At 44.8% G+C, this 26,932-nt stretch overlaps 1 protein-coding gene and 1 non-coding gene across 2 annotated transcripts in view; both read right to left on the bottom strand.

Annotated features, from left to right (window-relative positions):
- The window catches only part of RSBN1L (round spermatid basic protein 1 like), a 62,567-nt gene extending 52,169 nt beyond the window's left edge, over positions 1-10,398 (bottom strand). Inside the window, exon 1 of the mRNA XM_038740912.1 lies at positions 9,936-10,398. Within this exon, the coding sequence (XP_038596840.1) occupies positions 9,936-10,398 (463 nt within the window). The remainder of the gene's footprint in view (positions 1-9,935) is intronic.
- Positions 10,399-21,252: 10,854 nt separating this feature from the next.
- On the bottom strand, positions 21,253-21,388 carry LOC119921181. Its single transcript, XR_005448487.1, has one exon. It is a non-coding gene; the product is annotated as a small nucleolar RNA SNORA7 (small nucleolar RNA).
- Between the last annotated feature and the right edge of the window lie 5,544 nt (positions 21,389-26,932).

Genomic DNA, 26,932 nt, shown 5'->3' with positions numbered 1-26,932 from the left:
TTTTGGTTTTCGACTTTACGTGCGGGTTTTAACGTCACCCCTCTTCCCCTCCCAAAACACGAAAGCTAGGCTTTTTTTTGGTTTGTAGGCCACAGGAAGAAAACTAAAATTATCTTCCAGCAATACTATTCTTTATGCCTTTTTAAGAATAAAATGAGAATGAAAATGAAACTAAACGTGACTATGAGCTTCTAGCATGTCAATCGAAAAGCAAGCCTAGCAATCACTGGATATGTGGTAGGAAATGAAACATTTTTCTCCTCTAACCAAGATCATTTGGAAAAACCCGAGCAGTTGCAAATTTCCCAACAGAATGATCAAGAAGAAGCAGCCTCCAGCTACACAAACAGCATAAACCTTTAGACATGATTCTGTCATAAAGCAAACCCTTATCTTTTAGTGGGTTTTTTTCCAACAAAATAAATGTATTAGCCAGCAGAATCGGTTAAAACATTTAAGTATTTTGTCACACTAGTGTTTTCTTATTACCCCCCCACCACCACCACCAAATCATTCGTGCCAGGCACTGGGGTACTGCCTTTAAAAAAAAAATCCATTCTTTTGGTCTGGAAATTCTCAATTTACAAATCCCATCCTCACCACCAACCCCCTGCCAAGCATATCTTCTCTGTACCACTATCCCCATCTCCAGGTCCTTGGTCTACGATAACCTGCATGACGGTTATAAAAAAACAAGTACAGTCCATGTGTGCAGAAACAAAACTGTTGTTATTCTTTTAATTTGGTTACTGTTTGATTTTATTAGGGTGGGGTCAACCTGGCAATGCAAAGGGCAAGGAAGAAGGTGACTCTAAACCGTTCATTTAATTTTTAATTTTTTCTCTCACAAGGCAAGTGGCACCCCAGAACTACACAGCTACTCAGGAACGCTCAGCACCTAATCCACAGGCAAGCCCATTTAACCATGGAGTCATCATTTCCTGTTTGTCAAACTAAATTATACTCCTGACAAACATTTAAATAGTTATCGAAAAAAAGAGAAATACATCGGCAAACTACTTCTGTTTTGGGGGTAACGTACTAAATATTCAAAAAGAGACAAATAATTTTTCTTACGATCCCTATAGCTATTTCATCATTGGCTTCCTGTATTTCTCAGCAAACAAAAACTCATAACTGGCTCTCTCCAACCTGATTTTCACCTACCCCTATCTGCATTCTTAACCCACTATTTTCTAAGTACCTGTCTTTTGTTCCTCTGAAACCAAGTCTAGCTAAACCGTTTTCTCGACTCTATTGCCTCTGTCGCCTCTCCTCCTTACAATCAGCTGTTTTCCCAGCTTGGGACTGATGCCCTCCCGTCTGACACCAGACAGAACAGAGCCGTTCTAAAATCCCACCTCTTCCAAAAAGCTTTCCCCAATTCGTTTCCCAGAACCCGAGTCGCATCATCCCTTCCGCCAACCCTAGCGTTTCTGATTAAGACTGTGAACCCTATGTGGGACGGCGACTGTGTCCAACCCGTGATCTTGTATCTATCCCAGTGCTTAGAACAGTGTCTGACACATAGTAAGTGCTTAACAAATACCATCATTATTATTAGCAGCACTTTGAATGTATTTCAACCCTCAGCACTCATGCATATATGGACCACTTGAGTTGTGAATATTTTTATGTTTGTCTCTCCGGTTGGACTGTAAGCTCCCTGTGGACAGGGAATGGGTCCCTTCTCCACTCTGTTTTTCCCAAGCTCCTAGTACTTGAATCGGTACTACCAAAGCACTGAAATACTCATTCCACCTTCTCCTTCCCCAACTCCCGCAGCCAGCACTTACGTACATCTCTTCACATTACCGGCAATTCATTTTAATAGCTGACTCCCCACTAGACTGTAAGCTCCTTTAGGGCAGGGCCCGTATCTAACTCTATTATACTGTCCTCACCCAAGCGCTTAAGACAATACTCTGAACATAGTAAGGGCTCAATAAATATGACTGTGATTGACAGAGGGCACCACACTAAGTGAACGATCAACAAACACTACTATTTACTGGTCTTATACAGAAAATATGACAATTCTGTAACACGCACACACCGCCTCCCGCCCCCATGAAAGCCAATAGCATAAATGTCTGAAAAAAATGCTTGCTTTAGTGTGCCATTGGAAGCAGCATGGTCTAGTGGAAAAAATAAGGGGCTGGGAGTCGGAGGATATGGGTTCTAATCCCAGTTCTGCCACATGTCTTGGGCAAGTCACTTCACTTCTGTGCCTCAGTTCCCTCATGTGTAAAATAGAGAGTAAGACTGTGAGCCCCAGGTGGGACAGGGACTGAGTCCAACCTGATTATCTTGTATCTATCCCAGTACTTAGCACACTGTAAGTGCTTAACAAATACCACAATTATTATTAAGATATTTCATCCAGAAATTACAGAGAAGGAAGGCATAGTGGTAGATGCTAATAAATCAGTTTTCACAGAAAATGAAAAAATGACTTATTTTGTCTAACTATAAACTCAACCAATAAAAACTATTTTTCAAGAGGTAACTGTACAAAGTAGGATTAGCTCCAAACAGGGAGGGTCATTATGCCAAATACATCTAGTTATAGTTTTAATCAGGATGATTTGCCTGTACTAAAACCTTTAAACAAAATATCATGACAGAGTAATGCTGGCCAGGACATTGTATCCAAAGCTAAATTCATTCATTCATTCATTCGTATTTATTGAGCGCTTACTGTGTGCAGAGCACTGTACTAAGCGCTTGGGAAGTACAAGTCGGCAACATACAGAGACGGTCCCTACCCAACAACAGGCTCACAGTCTAGAAGGGGGAGACAGATAACAAAACAAAACATGGAGACAGGTGTCAGAGTCGTCAGAACAAATAGAATTATAGCTATATGCACATCATTAACAAAATAAATAAATAATACAAGCTCTAAATGAAACTGTAACCTTAAATTCACTGAACTGGAAATTCAATTCAAATTAAAATGCATTTTATTATTATTGAATGGCATCGTTTAAATGATTCTGAGGTTCCCTGACATTTTGTTTTTAATTTTTTTCCCCTGGAAAATAAACTTCCAGCTAATTCTACGTGGAGTTACGGATCATTTTGACGGTTTTCTTGGCCAAAGACCTGTATTAACCATATCCAGTCGCAGAAATTTGCATGTGACTGCAAATTCAGCTCCAAATATGGCTTCAAATTCTATATCATTTTTCTCAACTTGCTGGACTTAGGTATCCAAGTCGGAAGAGCAGAAAACGGTCCCAGTCAAAAAGCAAGAGCTAAAGAGGTCGGACATTTAGAAGGTGGGGGAAGGGGGCCGTTTGCTACTGATAAGACGGATCTACACTATAGGGGAAATAAAACAAAAACCATGTAGGCCTTTTCTCATTCTAATGCTTTACGGATCTGTCCCTTCTCTAGATTCTGGAAGCACATTTCCTTTCACCTACCAGGCATGACCGATGAAAAACAAAATGCATTAGCAGCAGACACTTCTATACAGAGAAGCTGCCTGGCTCAGTGGAAAGAGCCCGGGCTTGGGAGCCGGAGGTCGTGGGTTCTAATCCCAACTCTGCCACTTGTCAGCTGTGTGACTGTGGGCAAGTCACTAACTTCTCTGTGCCTCAGTTCCCTCATCTGTAAAATGGGGATTAAGACTGAGCCTCACATGGGACAACCTGATCACCCTGTGTATCCCCCCTCTAGCGCTTAGAACAGTGCACATAGTAAGCGCTTAGCAAATACTATCATTATTATTACCAGCGCGTAGAACAGTGCTTCGCACATAGGAAGCGCTTAGCAAATACCATCATCATCATCATCAATCGTATTTATTGAGTGCTTACTATGTGCAGAGCACTGTACTAAGCACTTGGGAAGTACAAATTGGCAACATATAGAGACAGTCCCTACCCAACAGTGGGCTCACAGTCTAAAAGGGGGAGTCAGAGAACAAAACCAAACATACTAACAAAATAAAATAAATACTATACTATAAATACTATTACAGGAAAGACGCTACAATCCAAGGAGGGGTTGGTTAAAAAAGGCAGCACCAGCAGCAGAAAGGATGTGTCAACCTGAAACCCGGCAGGGAGAAGAAAGAAGTCAGTCGGTCAGCTGACCGTAGTTATTGGGTGCAGAGCCCTGTACTAAGCGCTGGGGAGAGGACACTGAGTCACGCAGCGTGGCTCAGTGGAAAGAACATGGGCTTTGGAGTCAGAGGTCATGGGTTCAAATCCCGGCTCTGCCCACTGTCAGCTGTGAAATGACTTTGGGCAAGTCATTTCACTTCTCTGTGCGTCCGTTACCTCATCTGTAAAATGGGGATTAAGACTGTGAGCCCTCCGTGGGACAACCTGATCACCTTGTAGCCTCCCCGGCGCTTCGAACAGTGCTTTGCACATAGTAAGCGCTTAACAAATGCCATTATTATCCCCCTTTTAGACTGTGAGCCCCCCTTTTAGACTGTGAGCCCACTGTTGGGTAGGGACTGTCTCTATATGTTACCAACTTGTACTTCCCAAGCGCTTAGCACAGTGCTCTGCACACAGTAAGCGCTCAATAAATACGATTGATGATGATGATGATGATGACACGACCCCAGTGGGAGAGGGGCACGGAGGCACTGTTTATTTCTCTTAATGTCTGCCTCCCCAACAGCACTGTCAGTTCCGTGGGGGCTGGGAATGTGAGTCTGGGGTGTCGTCCTCTCCCAGGTGCTCAGTACAGTGCTCTGCAGCCCAGGGAGCGCTCAATAGATGGGACTGATGGAGGGAGGGGAGGGAAGCCTCATTTCCCTTTTAGGGCGGAAGAAATGGGGCCTCTGGGAGCCTCCAGCCGGCGGGCCGGGCTTCCCCACACCCCCTTTTTTTGGACAGGGCTCCCTCTGACATGCGGGCCCGTGCCCCCCCCGCCCCTGCACCCCAAACCCTCTTCCTCCTGGGGGAAGGGGACAGGGAGCGGCCTTGTCCCGTTGTTGGGTTAGGACCGCCTCTATCTGTTGCCGACTTGTACTTCCCAAGCGCTTAGTCCAGTGTTCTGCACACAGCAAGCGCTCAATAAGTACGACTGCATGAATGAATGGTCCTTTACAAGCGCGCAGTCCAGTGCTCTGCACACAGTAAGCACAACTGAATGGTCCTTTACAAGCGCGTAGTCCAGTGCTCTGCACACAGGAAGCGCTCAATAAATACAATTGAATGGATGATTGGTCCTTCCCAAGCACTTAGTCCAGTGCTCTGCACACAATAAGCCCTCAATACGATTGAATCTTTCCGAGCGCTTAGTCCTGTGCTCTGCACGCAGTAAGCGCTCAATAAATATGATTGAATGAATGGTTGTTTCGAAGCGCTTAGTCCAGGGCTCTGCACACAGTAAGAACTCAATAAATACTGCTGAATGAATGGTCCTTCCCAAGCGCTTAGTTCAGTGCTCTGCACACAGTAAGCACTCAATAGATACGATTGAATGAATGGTCCTTTCCAAGCGCTTAATTCAGTGCTCTGCACACAGTGAGCGCTCAACAGGTACGATTGAATGAGTGGTGGTTTTGAAGCGCTTAGTCCAGGGCTCTGCACGCAGTAAGCGCTCAATAAATACGATTGAATGAAGGGTGGTTTCGAAGTGCTAGGTCCAGGGCTCTGCACGCAGTAAGTGCTCAATAAATACGATTGAATGAAGGGTGGTTTCGAAGTGCTTAGTCCAGCGCTGTGCATGCAGTAAGCGCTCAATAAGTACGATTGAATGAAAGGTGGTTTCAGAGTGCTTGGTCCAGGGCTCTGCACGCGGTAAGCGCTCAATAAATACGATTGAATGAAGGGTGGTTTCGAAGTACTTAGTTCAGCGCTGTGCACGCAGTAAGCGCTCAGTGAGTCCGACAATGACGGCGGAGCCCGGGCACCCCCCCATTCACTCATTCAACCGCATTTATTCATTCATTCAATCATATTTATTGAGCGCTTACTGTGTGCAGAGCACTGTACTAAGCACTTGGGAAGAAGTACAAGTTGGCAACATATAGAGACGGTTCCTACCCAACGGCGGGCTCACAGTCTAGAAGGGGGAGACAGACAACAAAACAAAACATATTAACAAAATAAAATAAATAGAATAATTATGTACAAATAAAATTAATAGAGTAATAAATACATACAAACATATATACAGGTGCTGAGGGGAGGGGTAGGAGGGAAGGCGGGGCGGGGGGAAGAGGGGGCTCAGTCTGGGAAGGCTTCCTGGAGGAGGTGAGCTCTCAGTAGGGCTTGAGTGCTTACTTATTGAACGCTTACTGTGTGCAGAGCACTGTACTAAGCGCTTGGGAAGTACAAGTTGGCAACATAAAGAGACGGTCCCTCCCCGGCAGTGGGCTTACAGTCTAGAAGGGGGAGACAGACAACAAAACAAAACATATTAACCAAATAATATTAACCAAATAGAATAAATATGCACAAATAAAATGTAGTAATAAATACGTACAAACCTATACACAGGTGCTGTGGGGAGGGGAAGGAGGGAAGGCGGGGGGGATGGGGAGAGAAAGGAGGGGGCTCAGTCTGGGAAGGCCTCCTGGAGGAGATGAGCTCTCAGTAGGGCTTGAGCGCTTACTTATTGAGCGCTTACTGTGTGCAGAGCACTGTACTAAGCGCTTGGGAAGTACAAGTGGGCAACATATAGAGACAGTCCCTCCCCAGCAGCAGGCTCACAGTCTGTTTCACGTCCCTCCGGAGGGGAAGGAGTGCCCGGGGCCGACCCCAGCACAGCGCTCAGCGCAGCGCCCAGCGGCCCCATCGGCATCAGGGCCTGTCCGTACAGAAGCAGCGTGGCTCAGTGGAAAGAGCCCGGGCTTTGGAGTCATTCATTCATTCATTCGTATTTATTGACCGCTTACTGTGTGCAGAGCACTGTACTAAGCGCTTGGAAAGCACAAGTTGGCAACATATAGGCACAGTCCCTACCCAACAACAGGCTCACAGTCTAGAAGGGGGAGACAGACAACAAAACAAAACATGTGGACAGGTGTCAAATCATCAGAATAAAGAGAAATAAAGCTAGAAGCACATCATGAAGAAAATAGAATTGTAAATATGCACAAGTAAAATAAATACAGTAATAAATCTGTACAAACATATATACAGGTGCTGTGGGGAGGGGAAGGAGGTAGGGTGTGGGAAATGGGGAGGCGGAGAGGAAAAAGGGGGCTCAGTTTGGGAAGCCCTCCTGGAGGAGGTGAGCTCTCAGCAGGGCTTTGAAGGGAGAAAGAGAGCTAGCTTCATTCATTCATTCAATCGTATTTATTGAGCGCTTACTGTGTGCAGAGCACTGTACTAAGTGCTTGGGAAGTAGGTCGGCAGACAACCACCACTACTGAGGCCTAGAAGAAAAGAGCTCGGGCTTGGGAGTCAGAGGTCATGGGTTCGAATCCCTCCTCCACCACTTGTCAGCTGTATGACCTTGGGCAAGTCACTTCATGTCTCTATGCCTCAGTTATCGCATCTGTCAAATGGGGATGAAGACTGTGAGCCCCACAGGGGGCGACCTGATCACCTTGTATCCCCCCCAGTGCTTAGAACAGTGTTTCACACATAGTAAGCGCTTAATAATATAATAATAATGATGGAATTTATTAAACGCTTACTTTGTGAAAAGCCCTGTTCTAAGCGCTGGGGAGGTTCCAAGGTGATCAGGTTGTCCCACGGGGGGCTCCCAGTCTTCATCCCCATTTTCCAGATGAGGTCACCGAGGCACAGAGAAGTAAAGTGACTTGCCCAAAGTCACCCAGCTGACAAGTGGCGGAGCCGGGATTTGAGCCCCTGACCTCTGACTCCAAAGCCCGGGCTCTTTCCACTGAGCCACGTTAACAAATGCCATCAAGGTCGTGGGTTCAAATCCCAGCTCCACCAATTGTCAGCTGGGTGACTTTGGGCAAGTCACTTTATTTCTCTGGGCCTCAGTGACCTCATCGGTAAAATGGGGGTGAAGACTGTGAGCCCCCCATGGGCCAACCTGATCGCCTTGGAACCTCCCCGGCGCTAAGAACAGCACTTTGCACATAGTCCTGGCTCTGCCAATTGTCAGCTATGTGACTTTGGGCAAGTCCCTTCACTTCTCTGGGCCTCAGTTCCCTCATCTGTAAAACGGGGATGAAGACTGTGGGCCCCCCGTGGGACAACCTGATCGCCTCGGAACCTTCCCCAGCGCTCTGCACGTAGTCCCGGCTCCGCCAATTGCCAGCTCGGTGACTTTGGGCAAGCCCCTTCACTTCAGCGTGGCTCAGTGGAAAGAGCCCGGCCTTTGGAGTCAGAGGTCACGGGTTCGAATCCCAGCTCGGCCACTTTTCAGCTGGGTGACTTTGGGCAAGTCACTTCACTGTGCCTCCGTTAACCTCATCTGTCAAACGGGGATTAAGACTGTGAGCCCCACGTGGGACAACCTGATCACCTTTTAACCTCCCCAGTGCTTACAACAGTACTTTGCGCATAACAAGCGCTTAATAAATGCTGTCATTATTATTATTAATAATAATAATTAATTCCCCAGCACTTTGCATGTTGTCCCGGCTCTGTCAATTGCCAGCTGGGTGATCTTGGGCAAGTCCCTTCATTTCTCTGTGCCTCAGTTAACCTCATCTGTCAAACGGGGATGAAGACTGTGGGCCCCACGTGGGACAACCTGATCACCTTGTAACCTCCCCGGCGCTGTGTGCATAATAAGCGCTTAATAAATGCTATCATTATTATTATTAATAATACCAATTCCCCAGCGCTTTGCACGTCGTCCCGGCTCTGCCAATTGCCAGCTGGGTGACTTTGGTCAAATCACTTCACTTCTCTGTGCCTCCGTTCACCTCATCTGTCAAACGGGGATGAAGACTGTGGGCCCCACGTGGGACAACCTGATCACCTCCCCAATGCTTTGTGCATAATAAGCGCTTAATAAATGCTATCATTATTATTATTAATAATAATAATCCCCCAGCACTTTGCATGTCGTCCCGGCTCTGTCAACTGGCAGCTGGGTGACCATGGGCAAGTCACTTCACTTCTCTGGGCCTCCGTTCACCTCACCTGTCAAACGGGGATGAAGACTGTGGGCCCCACGTGGGACAACCTGATCACCTCCCCAACGCTCTGCGCATAATAAGCGCTTAATAAATGCTATCATTATTATTATTAATAATAACAACTCCCCAGCGCTTTGCAGGTCATCCCGGCTCTGCCAATTGCCAGCTGGGTGACTTTGGTCAAGTCCCTTCTCTGGGCCTCCGTTCACCTCATCTGTCAAACGGGGAGGAAGAGCGTGGGCCCCACGTGGGACAACCGGATCACCTCCCCAACGCTTTGCGCATAATAAGCGCTTAATAAATGCTATCATTATTATTATTAATAATAATAATTCCCCAGCGCTGTGCACGTCGTCCCGGCTCTGCCAATTGCCAGCTGGGTGACTTTGGTCAAGTCACTTCTCTGGGCCTCCGTTCACCTCATCTGTCAAACGGGGAGGAAGACCGTGGGCCCCACGTGGGACAACCGGATCACCTCCCCAACGCTTTGCGCATAATAAGCGCTTAATAAATGCTATCATTATTATTATTAATAATAATAATTAATCCCCCATCGCTTTGCACGTCGTCCCGGCCCTGCCAACTGCCAGCTGGGTGACTTTGGTCAAGTCACTTCTCTGGGCCTCCGTTCACCTCATCTGTCAAACGGGGAGGAAGACCGTGGGCCCCACGTGGGACAACCTGATCACCTCCCCAACGCTTTGCGCATAATCAGCGCTTAATAAATGCTATCATCATTATTCTTCTCGGGGCCTCAGTTCCCTCGTCTGGAAAATGGGGGGTGAAGACTGCGAGCCCCCCGTGCCGGCGCTTAGAACAGTGCCGGGCACCTAGTAAGCGCTTAATAAATGCCGTCGTTATTATTATGATGATGATGATGATTACCACCAACCTGTGGTGGGCTGGGTTGGTGGTCCGGCCCCGTTCTCCTCAGGGGCCTGTCCGTGCCTCCGCTTCTCCTTGGGCCTGCGGGGCTTGGCGTTGGCGTTGTCGGGCGGGAGGAGAAGATGGTGGAGGGGCTGGGCGGGAAGAGGCGGCGGCGGCAGCAGAGACGAGAAGGAGAAGCCGGCGGACATGCTGGGGGCGGCGGCGGCCAGGGCGGCGAAGCTCCAAGTCGCGGGGCCGCCGTAGCTCTGAGGCGACGACGGCGGTGGCGGCGGCGGCTGTGGCTGCTTTCCCGCGCCGCCCCCTTCCCCGTTCACCCTCCGCCCCTGCTGCTGCTGCTGCTGCTGCTGCTGCTTCTTATCTTCCGTCCGTCCCTTCTTGGCCGCCAGCGGGTCCCGGGCGGCCGTTTTCCCCGCCGGCTCTGCCCCCGGGGCGGCGGCGGCAGCCGTGAGGGAAGGCGGCTCCGCCATTTTGCGCTCCGGCTGTATTTACTGGGCGTCCTGCTCCCCGGGCTGGGGGGGAGGGGGAGGGGGGCGGGGCCGGCGCCGCCCATTGGACGGGGGGCGCTGAGTGGCGGCTGCCCGGACCAATGGGAGCGGCGCGGCGGCGGCGCCGGGGGGGCGGGGCCGGGCGGCGCGCGGCGGGCTGAGGCGGGAGGCGGGAAGAGGGGGCGCGCGCCCGCTGAGGGGGCCGGATGGGGGCACGGGGCTGAGCCGCGCGGCCGACAGTAATAATAATAATAATAATAATAATAATAATAATAATAATAATAGCACTTATGAAGTCATTATGGTTTGTACATATTTATTACTCTATTTTACTTGGTCGCCACTAATAATGATGATGGCATTTATGATGATGATAATAAAAATAGCATTTACGAAGCCATTATTGTTTGTGCATGTTTATTACTCTGTTGATTTTACTTGGCCGCCAATAATAACAATAATAATGATGATGATGGCATTTATTAAGCCATTATTATTTGTACGTATTTATTACTCTATTTATTTTACCTGAATAATAATAATAATAATGATGGCATTTATGATGATGATAATAATAATAGCATTTATTAAGCCATTATTGTTTGTACGTATTTATTACTCTATTTATTGATTTTACTTGGCCGCCAATAATAATAATAATAATAATAATAATAATGGCATTTATGATGATAATGATAATAATGGCATTTATTAAGCCATTATTGTTTGTACATATTTATTACTCTGTTGATTTTACTTGGCCGCCAATAATAACAATAATAATAATGATGATGGCATTTATTAAGCCATTATTATTTGTACGTATTTATTACTCTATTTATTTTACCTGAATAATAATAATAATAATGATGGCATTTATGATGATGATAATAATAATAGCATTTATTAAGCCATTATTGTTTGTACGTATTTATTACTCTATTTATTGATTTTACTTGGCCGCCAATAATAATAATAATAATAATAATAATAATGGCATTTATGATGATAATGATAATAATGGCATTTATTAAGCCATTATTGTTTGTACATATTTATTACTCTATTGATTTTACTTGGCCGCCAATAATAACAATAATAATAATGATGATGGCATTTATTAAGCCATTATTATTTGTACGTATTTATTACTCTATTTATTTTACTTGAATAATAATAATAATAATAATGGCATTTATGATGATAATAATAATAGCATTTATTAAGCCATTATTGTTTGTACGTATTTATTACTCTATTTATTGATTTTACTTGGCCGCCAATAATAATAATAATGGCATTTATGATGATAATGATAATAATGGAATTTATTAAGCCATTATTGTTTGTACATATTTATTACTCTATCGACTTTACTTGGCCGCCAAAAATAATAAAAATAATGGCATTTATGATGATAATAATAATAATAATGGCATTTCTTAAGCCATTATTGTTTGTGCATATTTATTACTCTATTCATTTATTTTACTTGGCCGCCAATAATAATAATAAGAAGAAGAAGAATGGCATTTATGATGATGATAATAATAATGGCATTTATTAAGCCATTATTGTTTGTACATTTTTATTACTCTATTTTACTTGGCCGCCAATAATAATAATAATGATTATGGCATTTATTAAGCCATTATTATTTGTACATATTTATTACTCTATTTATTTTACTTGGCCGCCAATAATAATAATAATAATAATAATAATGGCATTTATGATGATAATAATAATAATGGCATTTATTAATCCATTATTGTTTGTACATATTTATTACTCTATTTTACTTGGCCGCCAATAATAATAATAATAATAATGACATTTATGATGATAATAATAATAATGGCATTTATTAAGCCATTATTGTTTGTACTTATTACTCTATGTATTTATTTTATTTGTACGTATCTATTCTATTTATTTTATTTTGTTAATATGTTTGGTTTTGTTCTCTGTCTCCCCCTTCTAGACTGTGAGCCCGCTGTTGGGTAGGGACCATCTCTATATGTTGCCAACTTGTTACTTCCCAAGCGCTTAGTACAGTGCTCTGCACACAGTAAGCGCTCAATAAATACGATTGATTGATTGATTAAGCGCTATGTGCAAAGCCCTGTTCTAAGCGCCGGGGAGGTTACAAGGTGATCAGGTTGTCCCACGGGGGGGCTCACAGTCTTCATCCCCATTTTACAGATTAGGTAACTGAGGCCCGGAGAAGTGAAGTGACTCACCCAAAGTCACACAACTGACAAGTTGGGTAGGGACCGTCTCTATATGTTGCCAACTTGTACTTCCCAAGCGCTTAGTACAGTGCTCTGCACACAGTGTGCTCAATAAATACGAGTGAATGAATGAATTGGTGGAGCAGGATTTGAACCCATGACCTCTGACTCCAAAGCCCGGGCTCTTTCCACTGAGCCACGCTGCTGCTCTCCCCGCCAGCCCGCACTTTCACCCACGCTCGCCTCACCCCTCACCTCTCCGGTCTCCTGCGAAGCAGCGGGGCTCAGGAGTCAGAGGTCGTGGGTTCTAATCCCACTTGCCAGCTGGGTGACTTTGAGCAAGTCGCTTCACTTCTCTGGGCTTCAGTTCCCTCATCTGGAAAATGGGGATGAAGACCATGACCCCCCGTGGGACAACCTGATCACCTTGTAGCCTCCCCAGCGCTTAGAACAGTGCTTGGCACATAGTAAGCGCTTAATAAATGCCATTATCATCAAAGAGCCCGGGTTTGGGAGTCAGTGGCCGTGGGTTCTAATTCCGCCTCCGCCGCTTGTCAGCTGGGTGACTTTGGGCAAGTCGCTTCACTTCTCTGGGCCTCAGTTTCCTCACCTGGAAAATGGGGATTAAGACTGTGAGCCCTATGTGGGACAACCTGATCACCTTGTATCTACTCCAGCGCTTAGAATGGTGCTTGGCACAAAGTAAGCGCTTAACAAATCAAATACCAACATTATTATTATTATTATTACTATTATTATTATTACTGCAAGGATGACGTTTCTGAAGCATCACAAGGCACACACCCGCTCCTCCAAACCTGATCACTTTGTATCCCCCCCCCAGCGCTTAGAACAGTACTTTGTACATAGTAAGCACTTAACTAATACCGTCATTATTATTATTATTATTATTACCCACTGGCCCAGCGCAACAAATTCACAGTTGAGGCCCAAAGTTTTGAGGGCTCTCTTCACCCCCAACCCACTCTGTTTGCTCCTTCTAACTCAACTTGGCTCTCCGCTCACCGGACTCCTTCCAGTCATTCATTCAAACATATTTTGCTGTCCGCCACATGTCCGCTGTGTGACCTTGGACAAGTTACTTGACTTCTCCGGGCCTCGGTTCCCTCATCTGTAAAATGGGGATGGAGACTGTGAGCCCCGCGTGGGACAACCTGATAACCTTGTATCTCCCCCGAACAGCACGTGGCACATAGTAAACGCTTAACACATATCATTATCGGCATCATCATTTACTGAGCACTTACTGTAGGCAGAGCACTGTACCAAGCGCTTGGGAGAGGACAATATAACGATAAAGAGACGCATTCCCTGCCCACACGAGCTGTACTACAGTCCAGAGGTTGTTCTTCCAGCCTAGAACCCCCTTCTCAAGCCCATCAGACCCCAACACTCCCCGTATTCAAAGCCGTCCTGAAAGTCCGTCTTCTCCAACGCGCCTCCCTTGATTAATTCCCGGAATCCCAAGTCACATAAAGCCACCCACCATCTCTAGCACTAAGCATCCTCTTCAGCCTCGCTTACGCACCTATGCTGATGCAATTCATTGTACGTTGAATTATTTTGATTACACTCTCTATATTTTTTTCCCCGCCAAGAGCAAAGGCCTGGGAATCGGAGTACCGGGGTTCCAATCCCGGTTTCACCGCTTGCCTGCTGTGTGACCTGGGGTGGGTCACTTAACTTCTCTGTGCCTCGGTTTACTCATCTGCAAAATGTCCTCCTTCCCCCTTAGCCTGTGAGCCCCGTGTGGGACAGGGACTTTGCCCACCTGATTATCTTGTTCCTACCCCCAGGGCTTAGTATAGCACATGACATAGTAAGCACATAAGTACCACAATAATAATAATTATTATTACTACTTGTTTGGTACACTGCATCGCACCCAGTGAGCGCTTGATAGCACTGCTGCTGCTGCTACTACTACTATCAATAATCAATCAATCATATTTATTGAGTGCTTACTGTGTGCAGAACACTGCACTAAGCGCTTGGGTGAGTACAACCCAACAATATAACACATTCCCTGCCCTCAGCGAGCTACTACTGCTACTCTTACTCCTTCTCCTCCTCCTACTACTACTATTATTACTCTCTTCGCCCTCTGCCCTTTGTCCCCTCTTCCGTTTGCCTCTGGCCTCTGTTGGCTTTTCTGCCGGCTGGGATAAATAACTGGAGGAGGGCCAGTCACAGTTAGTACCTACTCATTCAGTCTCTCCAAGAACAGGCTATTAGCAGAGGGGGGTAGCTACTATGATGATGGTGTTTATAGCCCAGACTTCTGCAGAAAGGCACACAAAGGCAGTGTTAAATAAATTCTGCTGCCGAGAAGAATTCTCACATTGCCATAATAATCACTTCCATCCAGGTTTTCCTCCTAAAAATGGCAAGGCACTTTGGAGCCTGGCTCTACCCAGAACCAAATAAAGTGAAGATTGCTCAGTTAGTCAATTAATCTGGTGAGTGGTTGATTCGGAGCAAATACCCTCATCTGTAAAATGGGGATATTAATATCTTCCTTTTCCTACCTCACAGAGATGTGAGGATAAAATGAAATCACAGACTGTAAGGTCAATGTGGGGAGGGCTTGTGTTTATCAACTCTGTTGTACTGTACTCTCCCAAGCACTCAAAGTGCAGTGTTCAACAAATACCTCTGATGATGATGATTGATGGTGAAAGCGCTATGGAAAAATATAAACATTATACAAATTCAGGATATTGTCAACCAAGTAGCTCCAGTTCCATCTCTCCATTTCCCTTGGTGCTGTATATAGCTAGCCTAAATGATCCAAATATGACTGCACGCAATACCCATGTTTGGATTGTTATTTGTGCTCCATTTTGTACATTTTTCTTTCCCTTGATTATTGTAGTCGTGAGTGTTTGTCAAGCACCAAGAATGCATTTGGCGCTACTCAGAGAATCGCATTGGCTCCGATCCCTGTGCAACAGTTTATGAGGAGGATTTGGTCAGTGTAGCTGCATCCCAAATGAGGGCTGCAGTGGGGCTTGGTGGAAAGAACCCAGGGCTGAAAGTCAGGAAACCTGGAAGCCTGCTGTGTGACCTTGGGTAAATCAGTCAATTTCTCTGTACCTCAGCTCTCTCATCTTTAGAATGGGAATAAAGTGCCCAATGTCCCTCCTGCTTAGACTGTGAGTCTCTTTGCGGACAGGTACTATGTCCAACCTATGTATCCATGTTCTCACAATTGCCACAGGGCCTGTTTGGCTTCGCAAAATGCCAGAGGTGATTCCTAACGGCACTGATGGAATGGCCTAAACGGGCAAAACTGGGATTCGAACGCAGGTCTCCTGATCCCCAGAGCAATACTCTTTCCACTGCACCCCCTGAAGGGCTAACTCATTAATATAATTAATAATAATTAGATTAATAGGAGCTAATAGCCTGGATCAGTGCAAATCCACAGATCATCCCAAACCCTCATTCGTTCATTAGTTCCAACTCCTCCCTCGTCACGTCTTTTACTACCAAAGTGGCGAATAAAAAGCAAAAATATTTCAGTTTAATCTCTTTTCTCATTCCTTGGCCTCATGGAACTTATCAGCAGATAAATGACCGAAGGGCAGCAGTAGGAAAAGCAGGCTGAAATACCGGCCTCTGAAGGGTCAAGACTTGGTTTTACTGCTCATTCAACTTCTAGCTCTGGGACATCAATAAAGCTTCTTAGGGACTAGCGTGGTTCAAGCAAGGAAAGATTGATAGGAGCTTTCTTTTCTTCAGGGGCAGTTGACCTTTACTACTGCATCCATTTGGTGGAAAGGTCAATTGTCAAATTATTTTATCTTGCGGGTTTTGAGGCCAAAAAAAAAGGAAAATATTCACGTATCCTCATTTGATTTGCGACTAACTCCCATGTGTTTCCCAATCTTGGGATAGGCGCTGATATTTATTACATCCATTAGGCTCCTGTCATAAAGATCCAAATTAATTCGTAGACCCACTTTTCTTTTTCGATCCAGGTAGCCTAGGGAAACATGCCTTTCTGCTAATCAATCAAGAGTACTGAGTGTTTACCATGTGCAGAGCAATCAATTAACCAATAATAATAATAATGATGATGGCATTTGTTAAGCGCTTACTATGTGCAAAGTACTGTTCTAAGCGCTGGCACTGTTCTAAGTGCTGGGCAACCAATGCTATTTATTGAGCACTTGCTATGTGCAGAGTTGGTAGACACATTGCCTGCCCACAACGAGTTCAGTCTAGAGCACTATACTAAGCACTTGGGGGCGTCCAATACAACAGACTCAGCAGCACCTTCCCTGCCCATAATGAGAATGATGGCGAGCCTCTGTTCTCATACTTCAGGTCCAAGAACTTGATCAAAGGAATTATTTAGAAGCAGCGTGGCTTAGTGGAAAGAGCACGGGCTTTGGAGTCAGAGGTCATGGGTTCGAACCCCAGCCCTGCCACATGTCTGCTGTGTGACCTTGGCTAAGTTATTTAACTTCTCTGAGCCTCAGTTACCTCATCTGTAAAATGGGAATTAAGACTGTGAGCCCCCCACGGGATAACCCGATCAGCTTGTATCCCCCCAGCGCTTAGAACAGTGCTTTGCACATAATAATAATACTGATGGCATTTGTTAAGTGCTTAGTAAGCGCTTAACAAATGCCATCGGTATTATTATTATTAAGTGCTCAATAAATACGATTGACTGGCCAGCTACAACAGATACAGCCCACTGTGAAGTGCTCACAAAGGTTTTAATGTCCAGGACCCGCTTACAAACCAATTTATTTTAATATCTGTCATCCCCTGTAACAATATAATAATAATAATGGCATTTGTTAAGCACTTACTACATGCAAAGCACTAAGTGCTGTAAAGCTCCCTGTGGGCAAGGATCAAATCCAACCTGATTATCTTGCCTCTACCCCAGCGCTCAGTACATTTCCTGGCACATAGTAAGTGCTTAACAAATGGCATTAAAGAAACCTCTACTGCTTTGTACTTTCCCAAGTGCTTAACACAGTGTTCCACACATAGCAAATGCTCAAAAAATACTATTCGTTGATTAATGAACCAAACAATAGGCCCAAGATGAGATCTCCTACTATCCCTGTAAGAGAGCCTAACCATGGAAGTCTTTTCGATTCTGAAATCAGAGTCCTGACAATTACCACTGTGGGTTGATTGTTCCACTTTCAATTTTAATAATAATAATAATAATAATAACAATGGCATTTCTTACTATGTGCAAAGCACTTCATTTACTAATCTTTTTGCCATTCCTATTGGTATATATATTTGCTTCATTAATTAGTCCATTAGTTTGCAACTAATACATTTTAAAACCCAACAGGATTTTGAAAATGAAATTTAGAGTAAGTTCTAAATACTAGGATATTGATTTGCAAAGCAGAACTTAGAAAGTTTCTGACCCTCCTCTACCTTTTCCACTATGTACCTGACAGCGCAAACTTGAGGGAGTAGCATGGCCTAGTGGATAAAGCATAGGCCTGGAAGCAAGAGGGACCTGGGTTCTAATCCCTGCTCTGCCACTTGTCTGCAGCGTGACCTTGGGCAAGTCACTTAACTTCCCTGTGCTTCAGTTACCTCATCTGTAAAATGGGGATTAGGACTGGGAGTCTCATGTGAGACATGGACATTGTCCAACCCGATTATCTTGTATCTACCTCAGCGCTTAGAACAGTGCCTGGCATATAGTAAGCACTTAACAACTCCCATTAGTTTTATTATATTAACAATATAGATTCAAGTATTAGGGGACATCTTTCACTGGTAAAACAGTTTAAAATAGAACAAATGCAGTGAAGGAAAACTGTGACATTGGGTATTCCCAAAAGATTGCCTAGACACTACAGTCAGGAGACTCTGAAAGTGGATGTCTTACTTAAGGCTTTTTTAAAATTAATATTGAAATGATAATAGTTTGGAAGCTCTCCATCCTATTAGTATGCTTTCCCCAGTGACACATTGTAAATTAAAAATATTGAAGCAAACCAGGTGGCTTAATCTGTATTCACATGCAGTTCTTTGCCTTTACCTTCAGTAATGGATTTTAATTCACAGTGGTTTCTTGATCTCTGAATAACGATTAACTCCTTTCCAAAATGAATTGTACCGGAGATCTGTTGGTCTATTTTTGGATTTGATATTTTCTTCAGAAAAATAGAGGTAAGGAGGAAGAAATTAGGACAAAACTGGCTATAATAGAGAGATCACTTTGGCCTAGAGTAACCTAATATATTCCTATTATTTTCCTATTTGAGAAAAGTGAGGTTCATCTTAGGAGAGACCATAGACCATCGACCTTATCAGCAACAGGGTCTGCACGAGTTCTTGGTATGGAAAGGACAGTTATCATAATAATGATAATAATTGTGGTATTTGTTAAGTGCTTACTATGTGTCAAGCACTATTCTAAGCACTGGGGTAGATGCAAGATAATCAAGTCAGACACAGCCCCTGTCCCACATGGGGCTCACAATCTAAATAGGAAGAACAACGGATATTTCATCCCCATTTTAAGGATGAGGAAACTGAGGCCCAGGGAAGTCAAGCGACTGGCCCAAGAACACAGAGCAAGCAAGTGGCAGAGCCAGGATTAGAACCCTGGTCCACTGACTCCCAGGGCCATGCTCTTTCCACTAAACCCAGAAGCAGCTCTTTATAATTATTTCCAAATTCCCTTTGCAATTTTCTACTTTTCACTATGTCCGTTTTTAAAGAACCAATACTACTGGCTTCTGCACATGAGCTTTCAAAGAGCCTGAAAAGGGAAAATACTGAATTCTTCCGAACTCTTCCCCTGAACATTCTACATTTTCCTGAAGAGCTCCCCCTTACATTTTTTTTTTATTTTAAAGTTCCTTCCTTTATTATAACTCTTCTGGGTTCTAGACTCCTTGTGCCCAAAATAATCTCATTCCTCTGTTGAGGCATTCATCCATCTTGTTCCTCCCTTTAAAAGACTTGAAAACCTGTCTAACTAGTTCTGCACAAGGTGATTTTGTCTGTAGGCCCCCACCCCTTCTTTTCTCCCGTCTATTTACTATACTCCAGTTACCATAGGTTGTTGTATATGCTGGATAAAACACACCTTTTCTTCGTTGTGGTCAGGGAAGGTGTCTACCAACTCTGTTGTATTGTATACGCCCAAATGCTTCATAATAATAATAATGGCATGTTTTAAGCACTATGTGCCAGGCACTTTACTAAGCACTGGGATGGATACAAGCAAATCAGGTTGGACACAGTCCCTGTCCCACATGGGGCTCACAGTCTCGATCCCCATTTTACATATGAGGTTAATGGGGCAAAGAGAAGGTAAGTGACTTGCCCAAGGTCACACAGCAGACAAGTGATGGAGTCGGGACTAGAACCCATGACCTTCTGACTCTGAGGCCTGCACACTATCCACTATGTCAAGTGCTCTGCACACAGTAAGTGCTCAATAAATACCGGTGATTATGTTCTCCATGCATTCCTTTTGCAATATGATTGATGTAGGAATTTTTTTTATTCCTTCAAAATGCACTGCCTTCAAAACAAGCAAAAGAGAAGGCTTTGATTTCTGGATCTTATTTCTGAGGAACTGAAATTAAATAATAATAACAATAATAATAATAATAATGGTATTTGTTAAGCAAGTACTACGTGTCAAGCACTGTTCTAAGCAGTGGGGTAGATACAAGCTAATCAGGTTGGACACAGTTCCTGTCCCATCTGGGGCTCACAGTCTTCATCCCCATTTTCCAGATGAGGGAACAGATGAGGCACAGAGAAGTGAAGTAACTTGCCCAAGGTCACACAGACAAGTGGCAGAGCCAGAATTAGAAACTAGGTCCTTCTGATTTTCAGGCCTTTGCTCTATCCTTAAACCTCGCCGCTTCCCTATATAATCTTCCGCTTGATATTTTTCTTTCCTCCTAAGTAGGAACCAGCATATCCTAAATGAATAATTATTATTATTGGGTCAGGTCCTTGATGGTAATTCAATCCCCTACAGTAGCAATGGGATGCTTAGAGGAACTATATGAATGTCACCCTCCTTGACATACATCGTCATGGATAAGGATGTGCCATCAAAACATTTTCCTCTTCATCCTGACCTTTTCTCTAATAACCCATTATTGAACTCTTGTCCAATAACTTATCCATCCAACCCTGCCTCGGTACTTGCTGATATTTTCAGCCTGCATAACTTCCTGTGGTAACCTTTTTCGGGGTGGAGAAGCGTTTCCTTTTATTTTCAGCCTAACACCTTGAGCTTCAGGTTGTGGGAATCAGGTTAAAAACAATTTAGAAGCTCCCATAAACCAGAGCACACCTAGGAATGCTCCAAACGTATCTGTTGCTTCCCCCTTGTCTTGTCTTATGCTGTTAAGTCGTCTCCGACCCATAGCGATGCCACGGAGACATCTCTCTCAGAACACCCCACCTCCATCTGCAATCGTTCTGGTAGTGTCTCCATAGTTTTCTTGGTCAAAATAAGGAAGCGGTTTGCCATTGCCTCCTTCCGCGCAGTCAACTTGAGTCTCCGCCCTCGACTCCCTCCCCTGCCGCTGCTGCCCAACACACGTGAGTTTTGATTTGTAGCAGATTGCCTTCTACTCGCTAGCCACTGCCCAAGCTAGGAATGGAATGGGTAGGTTTCTGCTTGACTCTCCCTCCCATAGCCAAAACTGGTAGAGTACTGGAAACTCTCCAGGTGCGACTCAGAGGGAATGCTTCCTCCTACCCGTAATTTATTTCAATGTCTCTTCCAATGGATTGTATGTCCCTTGAGAGCAGGGATCACATCTACTTAACTCCCCCAAGTACTCAGTAAATATCACTGATTGATGGAAAAATGGAACGGAATTGTACCAACTGGAAAGGTTTTCTAAGAAGTCACCCGTTTCACCAACTCTGAGTATTTTTGGTTTATTTTTCCATATGGAGAGCCCCAATTGCTTAGCCAGGTACCACAGGGCTTACCAACTGTCCGATGCTTCTACCAGGTTGATCTTTCTACACTATGTCCAGAGGATTAACGGACTCTGGAATGCTTAGCCTGGGAAAGGGGAAGAATTGCAGGAGAAAGTTACTCTGAAGTCTCTGAATAGGTCTTCTGAAACAAAGGGCAGGACCAGGCTTGGAGAGGGAATGGAATGGGTCATGCCAGGTCTTCAGTTTCCTGCCGGAGCAAGACTCTACAAAGGGCTCCTTTGGCTGCTAGAACAAAGGTTTGGACCATCGATTTTTTTACTCAATCAGAAACCATTCTGGGGAAAAAGAAGTGTTGGACTCTCCCAGCTAATTGCCCAAGGACGTTTCACCCAAGGCCAAATGTGAGTTATAGATAGATGGGAAGATAGAGCAAGGAACGTTCCACCCAAAGCCAAATGCGAGTTACGGAGAGATGGAAAGATAGAGCCATTCTTCATTTTCATAGATGCCGCTTCTGACGCTAGGACCTTATTCTTGCGTGCCAGTGTGGTAGAAAAGAATGATACATGATCAACAGATCTGCCACATTATTTGCCCTTCAGAATAAATTGTGGTGGCATTAGGCTTATCCCTTATAGGACCTGTTCCTGTTTCCAGCCTGCCTCTTAGCACCCTCATCTGCAGTTCCTGTATCATTTGATAGAGGTTCACTAGCTTCTGGTTTTCTAGGAAGCGAGGTTTGAGTTTGAAGAGGTGGACAGATGTTTAGGATATGGTCTCGAGCCTATTCCCCATTCAGGGTAAGCGATGCCCTTTAGAACAATCCCTAGGTGGAAATTATCTGCGGGGCAAATGTGGGAACAGATGAAAGAATGAACCAACATATTTCTTGAGTGCTTACTATGTGCAGAGCACTACACTAAGCACTTGGGAGAGTGCAGTATAACAGAGTTGATAGACATATTCCCTGTCCACAACGAACTTGCAGTAGTGCAGTATAACAGAGTTGGCAGACATATTCCCTGTCCACAACGAGCTTGCAGTCTAGATGAAGCAGGCATTGCTTCTCCTTCCCAAACTCCCAGGGGTTTCTTTTTCTATCCTCATCAACTTTTGAAAATAATTTAACCCTCTTCTTTAGGGAATGATCTCTTTCTGCTATCATTCTGGCCTCCACTACATCTGACTGAACAAGCCCACTTCTTTAACACCATTTCTCATAGGTCTGCATTTACAAGCCTTTAATCAGTTGTTGCTCTTCTCTGAACTCTCTCCAGTTTTCTTTCTAATTGAAAGCGTGGCACTTAAAAACTAAATGCTGTTCTCTCCAACTGGGGACTGCCCAAAGCCAAGAAAAGCAAAATAATTGCTTCCCTTCTTTTTACATGCTTGCCTTAATACAATCCAATAAAAGATTTCTCTCTCATGACAACATATGGGACAACTCATTCAATTTATTACCCATTATAAACTGCACGTTTCATGGGACCTTATTTTGTTTAAGGTGTTTTCTTCTTGGCCACTATTTCCGCATCAAATATTTTTATGCTTGATATGATTAAACTGGGTAAACTGTCCAATATGTCAAAAATGGGGAAAATGATCTATAACGTCTCCAAAGATTATCTCATGGACTGGTTATCGTGTACGGATTTAAAAAAAAATATTTCTTTTTGCCATTTGCTCTAACCCAAGATGCAGAGTGTTGGGCAGCCAAAATACTCAGAATCACAGGGACGGGGGCTGAAGGTACAGAGGAGGGCTGGCCAGGGACAACTAGGAAGACCGCAAAAGATGACAGGAGGAAAAGGTGTCTGCTGAACTCTTCTCCCTGCCCTTCTCTCCCCATCCCACTCACGTTTCTGTGGAAAACATGTTCAAACCAGGCTTAAAATGGCTTCAAACTGAACTTCACATAATTACCTTGATTTGTGGACTCCCCTTAGAGGTTCCAGATGCTTGGTGAGACAACGGGATTTTTAATTACAGGAAAAGAAGCTGCCCAAGCCAAGATGGCATACCATACTCCTTGGGTCCATCTGCAATCCTCTTGGTGTGCTATAGACCTATGCACAACTCTGAGGTGTTGACAGGGGCCACCTGCACCTCTCTCTCTGACATGGACTCTAGAAGCAAGACCCATTTCCCTTGTTACCTTCTGCTCTGGGTGGCAGGGAAGGAGCCCATACCACCCGTTACCACTGGCTGGGAAGGCAGCTGGAAATTGGAGCTTGCTAAAATGACAGCTCAGGTCCATCTGAGCCTCTGGGCCGTGGCAGGCCAAGCTCTACCTATAATTATGGTACTTGTTAAGCGCTTACTATATGCCAAGCACGCTGCGGTAGATGATCAGGTTGGGAACAGTCCCTGTCCCACATGGGACTCACACTCTTAATCTCCATTTTTTACAGATGAGGTAACTGTTCCCCTTGAGGATTATGGGGAGGTGTGATAAAGAGGAAATTCAAACACCGCGGGAACAGTTTACTTAAGGGCAATCAAACGTGTGATGATGTATAATTTTATTTCTCTAACACCATATTGTTATTTTTCCTTTTTGTAGTACTTTACATTAAGAAAGAGATTTCTATTTTTATTGTTTCCTACAGTAAGTCTGTTAGGTAGGTTAAGACTATCCTTCTCTTTCAATCAATCAGTACTATTTATTGACCACTTACTGTGTGCAGACCACTGTGTTAAGTGATTGGCAGAGTACAATACAATAGAGTTGGTAGACAGGATCCCTGCCCGCAAGAAATTTACAGCCTAGTAGGGGACACAGACATTAAAATAAATTACATGTAGGGGAAATGGCATAGGTATAAGGATATGTACTTAAGTTTTTTGAGACTGGGGTGGGGTGAATAAGTAATCCCTCAATTAATCATATTTATTTATGGTATTTGTTAAGCACTTACTATGTGCCCAGAACTGTACTAAGCACTGGAGTAGAATCAAATTAATCAGGTTGGACACAGCCCATGTCACACTTGGGGCTCATGGTCTCAATCCTCATTTTACAGATGAGGAAACTGAAGCACACAGAAGTGAAATGACCTGCCCAAGGTCACACAGCAGACAAGTAGCGGAGCCTGGATTACGACCCAGGTCCTCTGACTCCCAGGCCCGTGCTCTTTCTGCTCAGCCATTTGGTTTCAACTTCCTGAAAACCTTTGCCTTACAGCACTAAAGCTCTATAGGAAACAATTCAGAAAGTATTTTTTCTCCTCTTTAAAGCACCTTTTCTCTAAAAGGCGCTTTGCTTAGAACCCACCTGTTTCATAAATGGAGACAAATAAGCATAAAAAACTGTATTGTGTTCAAATGTAGCTAACTACAATACACCTGTAAATTCTACATTTATTTGAACTTGCTGCACTTGACATTCTCAAAATAGTAAAGAACCCAGTTTCAGCCCACAGGTCAGACTACTTTACATAGACAATATAGTCAATGGGCTTTCTATATCCACATAAATTTTTGGGTCCCTCACACTTGAATATGACACCACTGATAGTGATAAATAGTAATAAATAATAATAATGATGATGGCATTTGTTAAGCACTTACTATGTGCAAAGCACTGTTCTAATCAATCAATCAATCGTATTTATTGAGCGCTTACTGTGTGCAGAGCACTGTACTAAGCGCTTGGGAAGTACAAGTTGGCAACACATAGAGACGGTCCTTACCCACCAGTGGGCTCACAGTCTAGAAGGGGGTGACAGAGAACAAAACCAAACATATTAACAAAATAAAATAAATAGAATAGATATGTACAAGTAAAATAGAGTAATAGATACGTACAAACATATATACATATATACAGGTGCTGTGGGGAAGGGAAGGAGGTAAGGCGGGAGGGATGGAGGGGGAGAGGAAGGAGGGGGCTCAGTCCGGGAAGGCCTCCTGGAGGAGGTAAGCTCTCAGTAGGGCCTTGAAGGGAGGAAGAGAGCTAGCTGGGCGGATGTGGGGAGGGGGTGGGCATTCCAGGCCAGGGGGTGTATGGCGGATGTGTAGCGGGCCAAAAGCGAGTAAAATTGAGGAGCTGGATGTTCCCCAATACTGCAGGTGCGAGATCCAATTTTTCTTCATAAAACCGAGTACCTAAGCAGAAGCCAGCATGAGGCAAAAATTCAAGGGTTCTGCTGAAGCGGTAGTGAGCCGAGGCTAGATGGCTCCATCTTCACGCCTCCTAAAGATGATTTCTTCCTTTGTCATTGGCAGGCACTGACTGAAAACGTTTGTCCGTGGGGTGTGATGAAATAATAATAATAATAATAATAATAATAATTGGCATTTATTAAGCGCTTACTATGTGCAAAGCACTGTCCTAAGCTCTGGGGAGGATACAGGGTGATCAGGTTGTCCCACGGGGGGCTAACAGTCTTAATCCCCATTTTACAGATGAGGTAACTGAGGCCCAGAGAAATTAAGTGACTTGCCCAAGATCACACAGCAGACATGTGGAGGAGTCGGCATTCGAACCCATGACCTCTGACTCCAAAGCCCGTGATCTTTCCACTGAGCCACGCTGCTCCTGGAACCGATCCAATAATCTGTTTTGAACGCCCCACTCCTCCTCTAAGCTCCTTGTAGGCAGGGGGTCACATCTACCAACTCTGTTGGAGTGTACCCTCCCGAGCGTTTGGTACGGGGCTCTCCACAAAGCAAGCGAGCGCTCAGTAAATAGCAGAGATCAATCGATAACCATCGAAGGATAAGCAGTGTGGCATGGGGTTGGGGTACGGGCCTGGGAGTCACGAGGTTTGCTGCCATTTGTCTGCTGCATTGGGTTAGGGGCACGGGCCTGGGAGTCACAGGGTTTCCTGCCATTTGCCTGCTGCATGGGGTTAGGGCACGGGCCTGGGAGTCGCAAGGTTTGCTGCCACTTCTCTGCTGCATGGGGTTAGGGCACGGGCCTGGGAGTCACAAGGTTTGCTGCCATTTGCCTGCTGCATGGGGTTAGGGCACGGGCCTGGGGGTCACAGGGTTTGCTGCCATTTGCCTGCTGCATGGGGTTAGGGCACGGGCCTGGGAGTCGCAAGGTTTGCTGCCATTTGTCTGCTGCATGGGGTTAGGGCACGGGCCTGGGAGTCGCAAGGTTTGCTGCCATTTGTCTGCTGCATGGGATTAGGGCACGGGCCTGGAAGTCACAAGGTTTGCTGCCATTTGTCTGCTGCATAGGGACAGGGCAGGGGCCTTGGAGTCACAATGCTTGCTGCCATTTGTCTGCTGCATGGGGTTGGGGCACGGGCCTGGGAGTCACAAGGTTTGGTGCCATTTGTCTGCTGCATGGGGATAGGGCAGGGGCCTGGGAGTCACAAAGTTTGCTGCCA

Source organism: Tachyglossus aculeatus (genome assembly GCF_015852505.1).
Source record: "Tachyglossus aculeatus isolate mTacAcu1 chromosome 12 unlocalized genomic scaffold, mTacAcu1.pri SUPER_6_unloc_1, whole genome shotgun sequence".
Lineage (NCBI taxonomy): Eukaryota > Metazoa > Chordata > Mammalia > Monotremata > Tachyglossidae > Tachyglossus > Tachyglossus aculeatus.
Note: the sequence above shows the minus strand (reverse complement) of the source record. Positions and strands in the feature narration are given on the sequence as shown.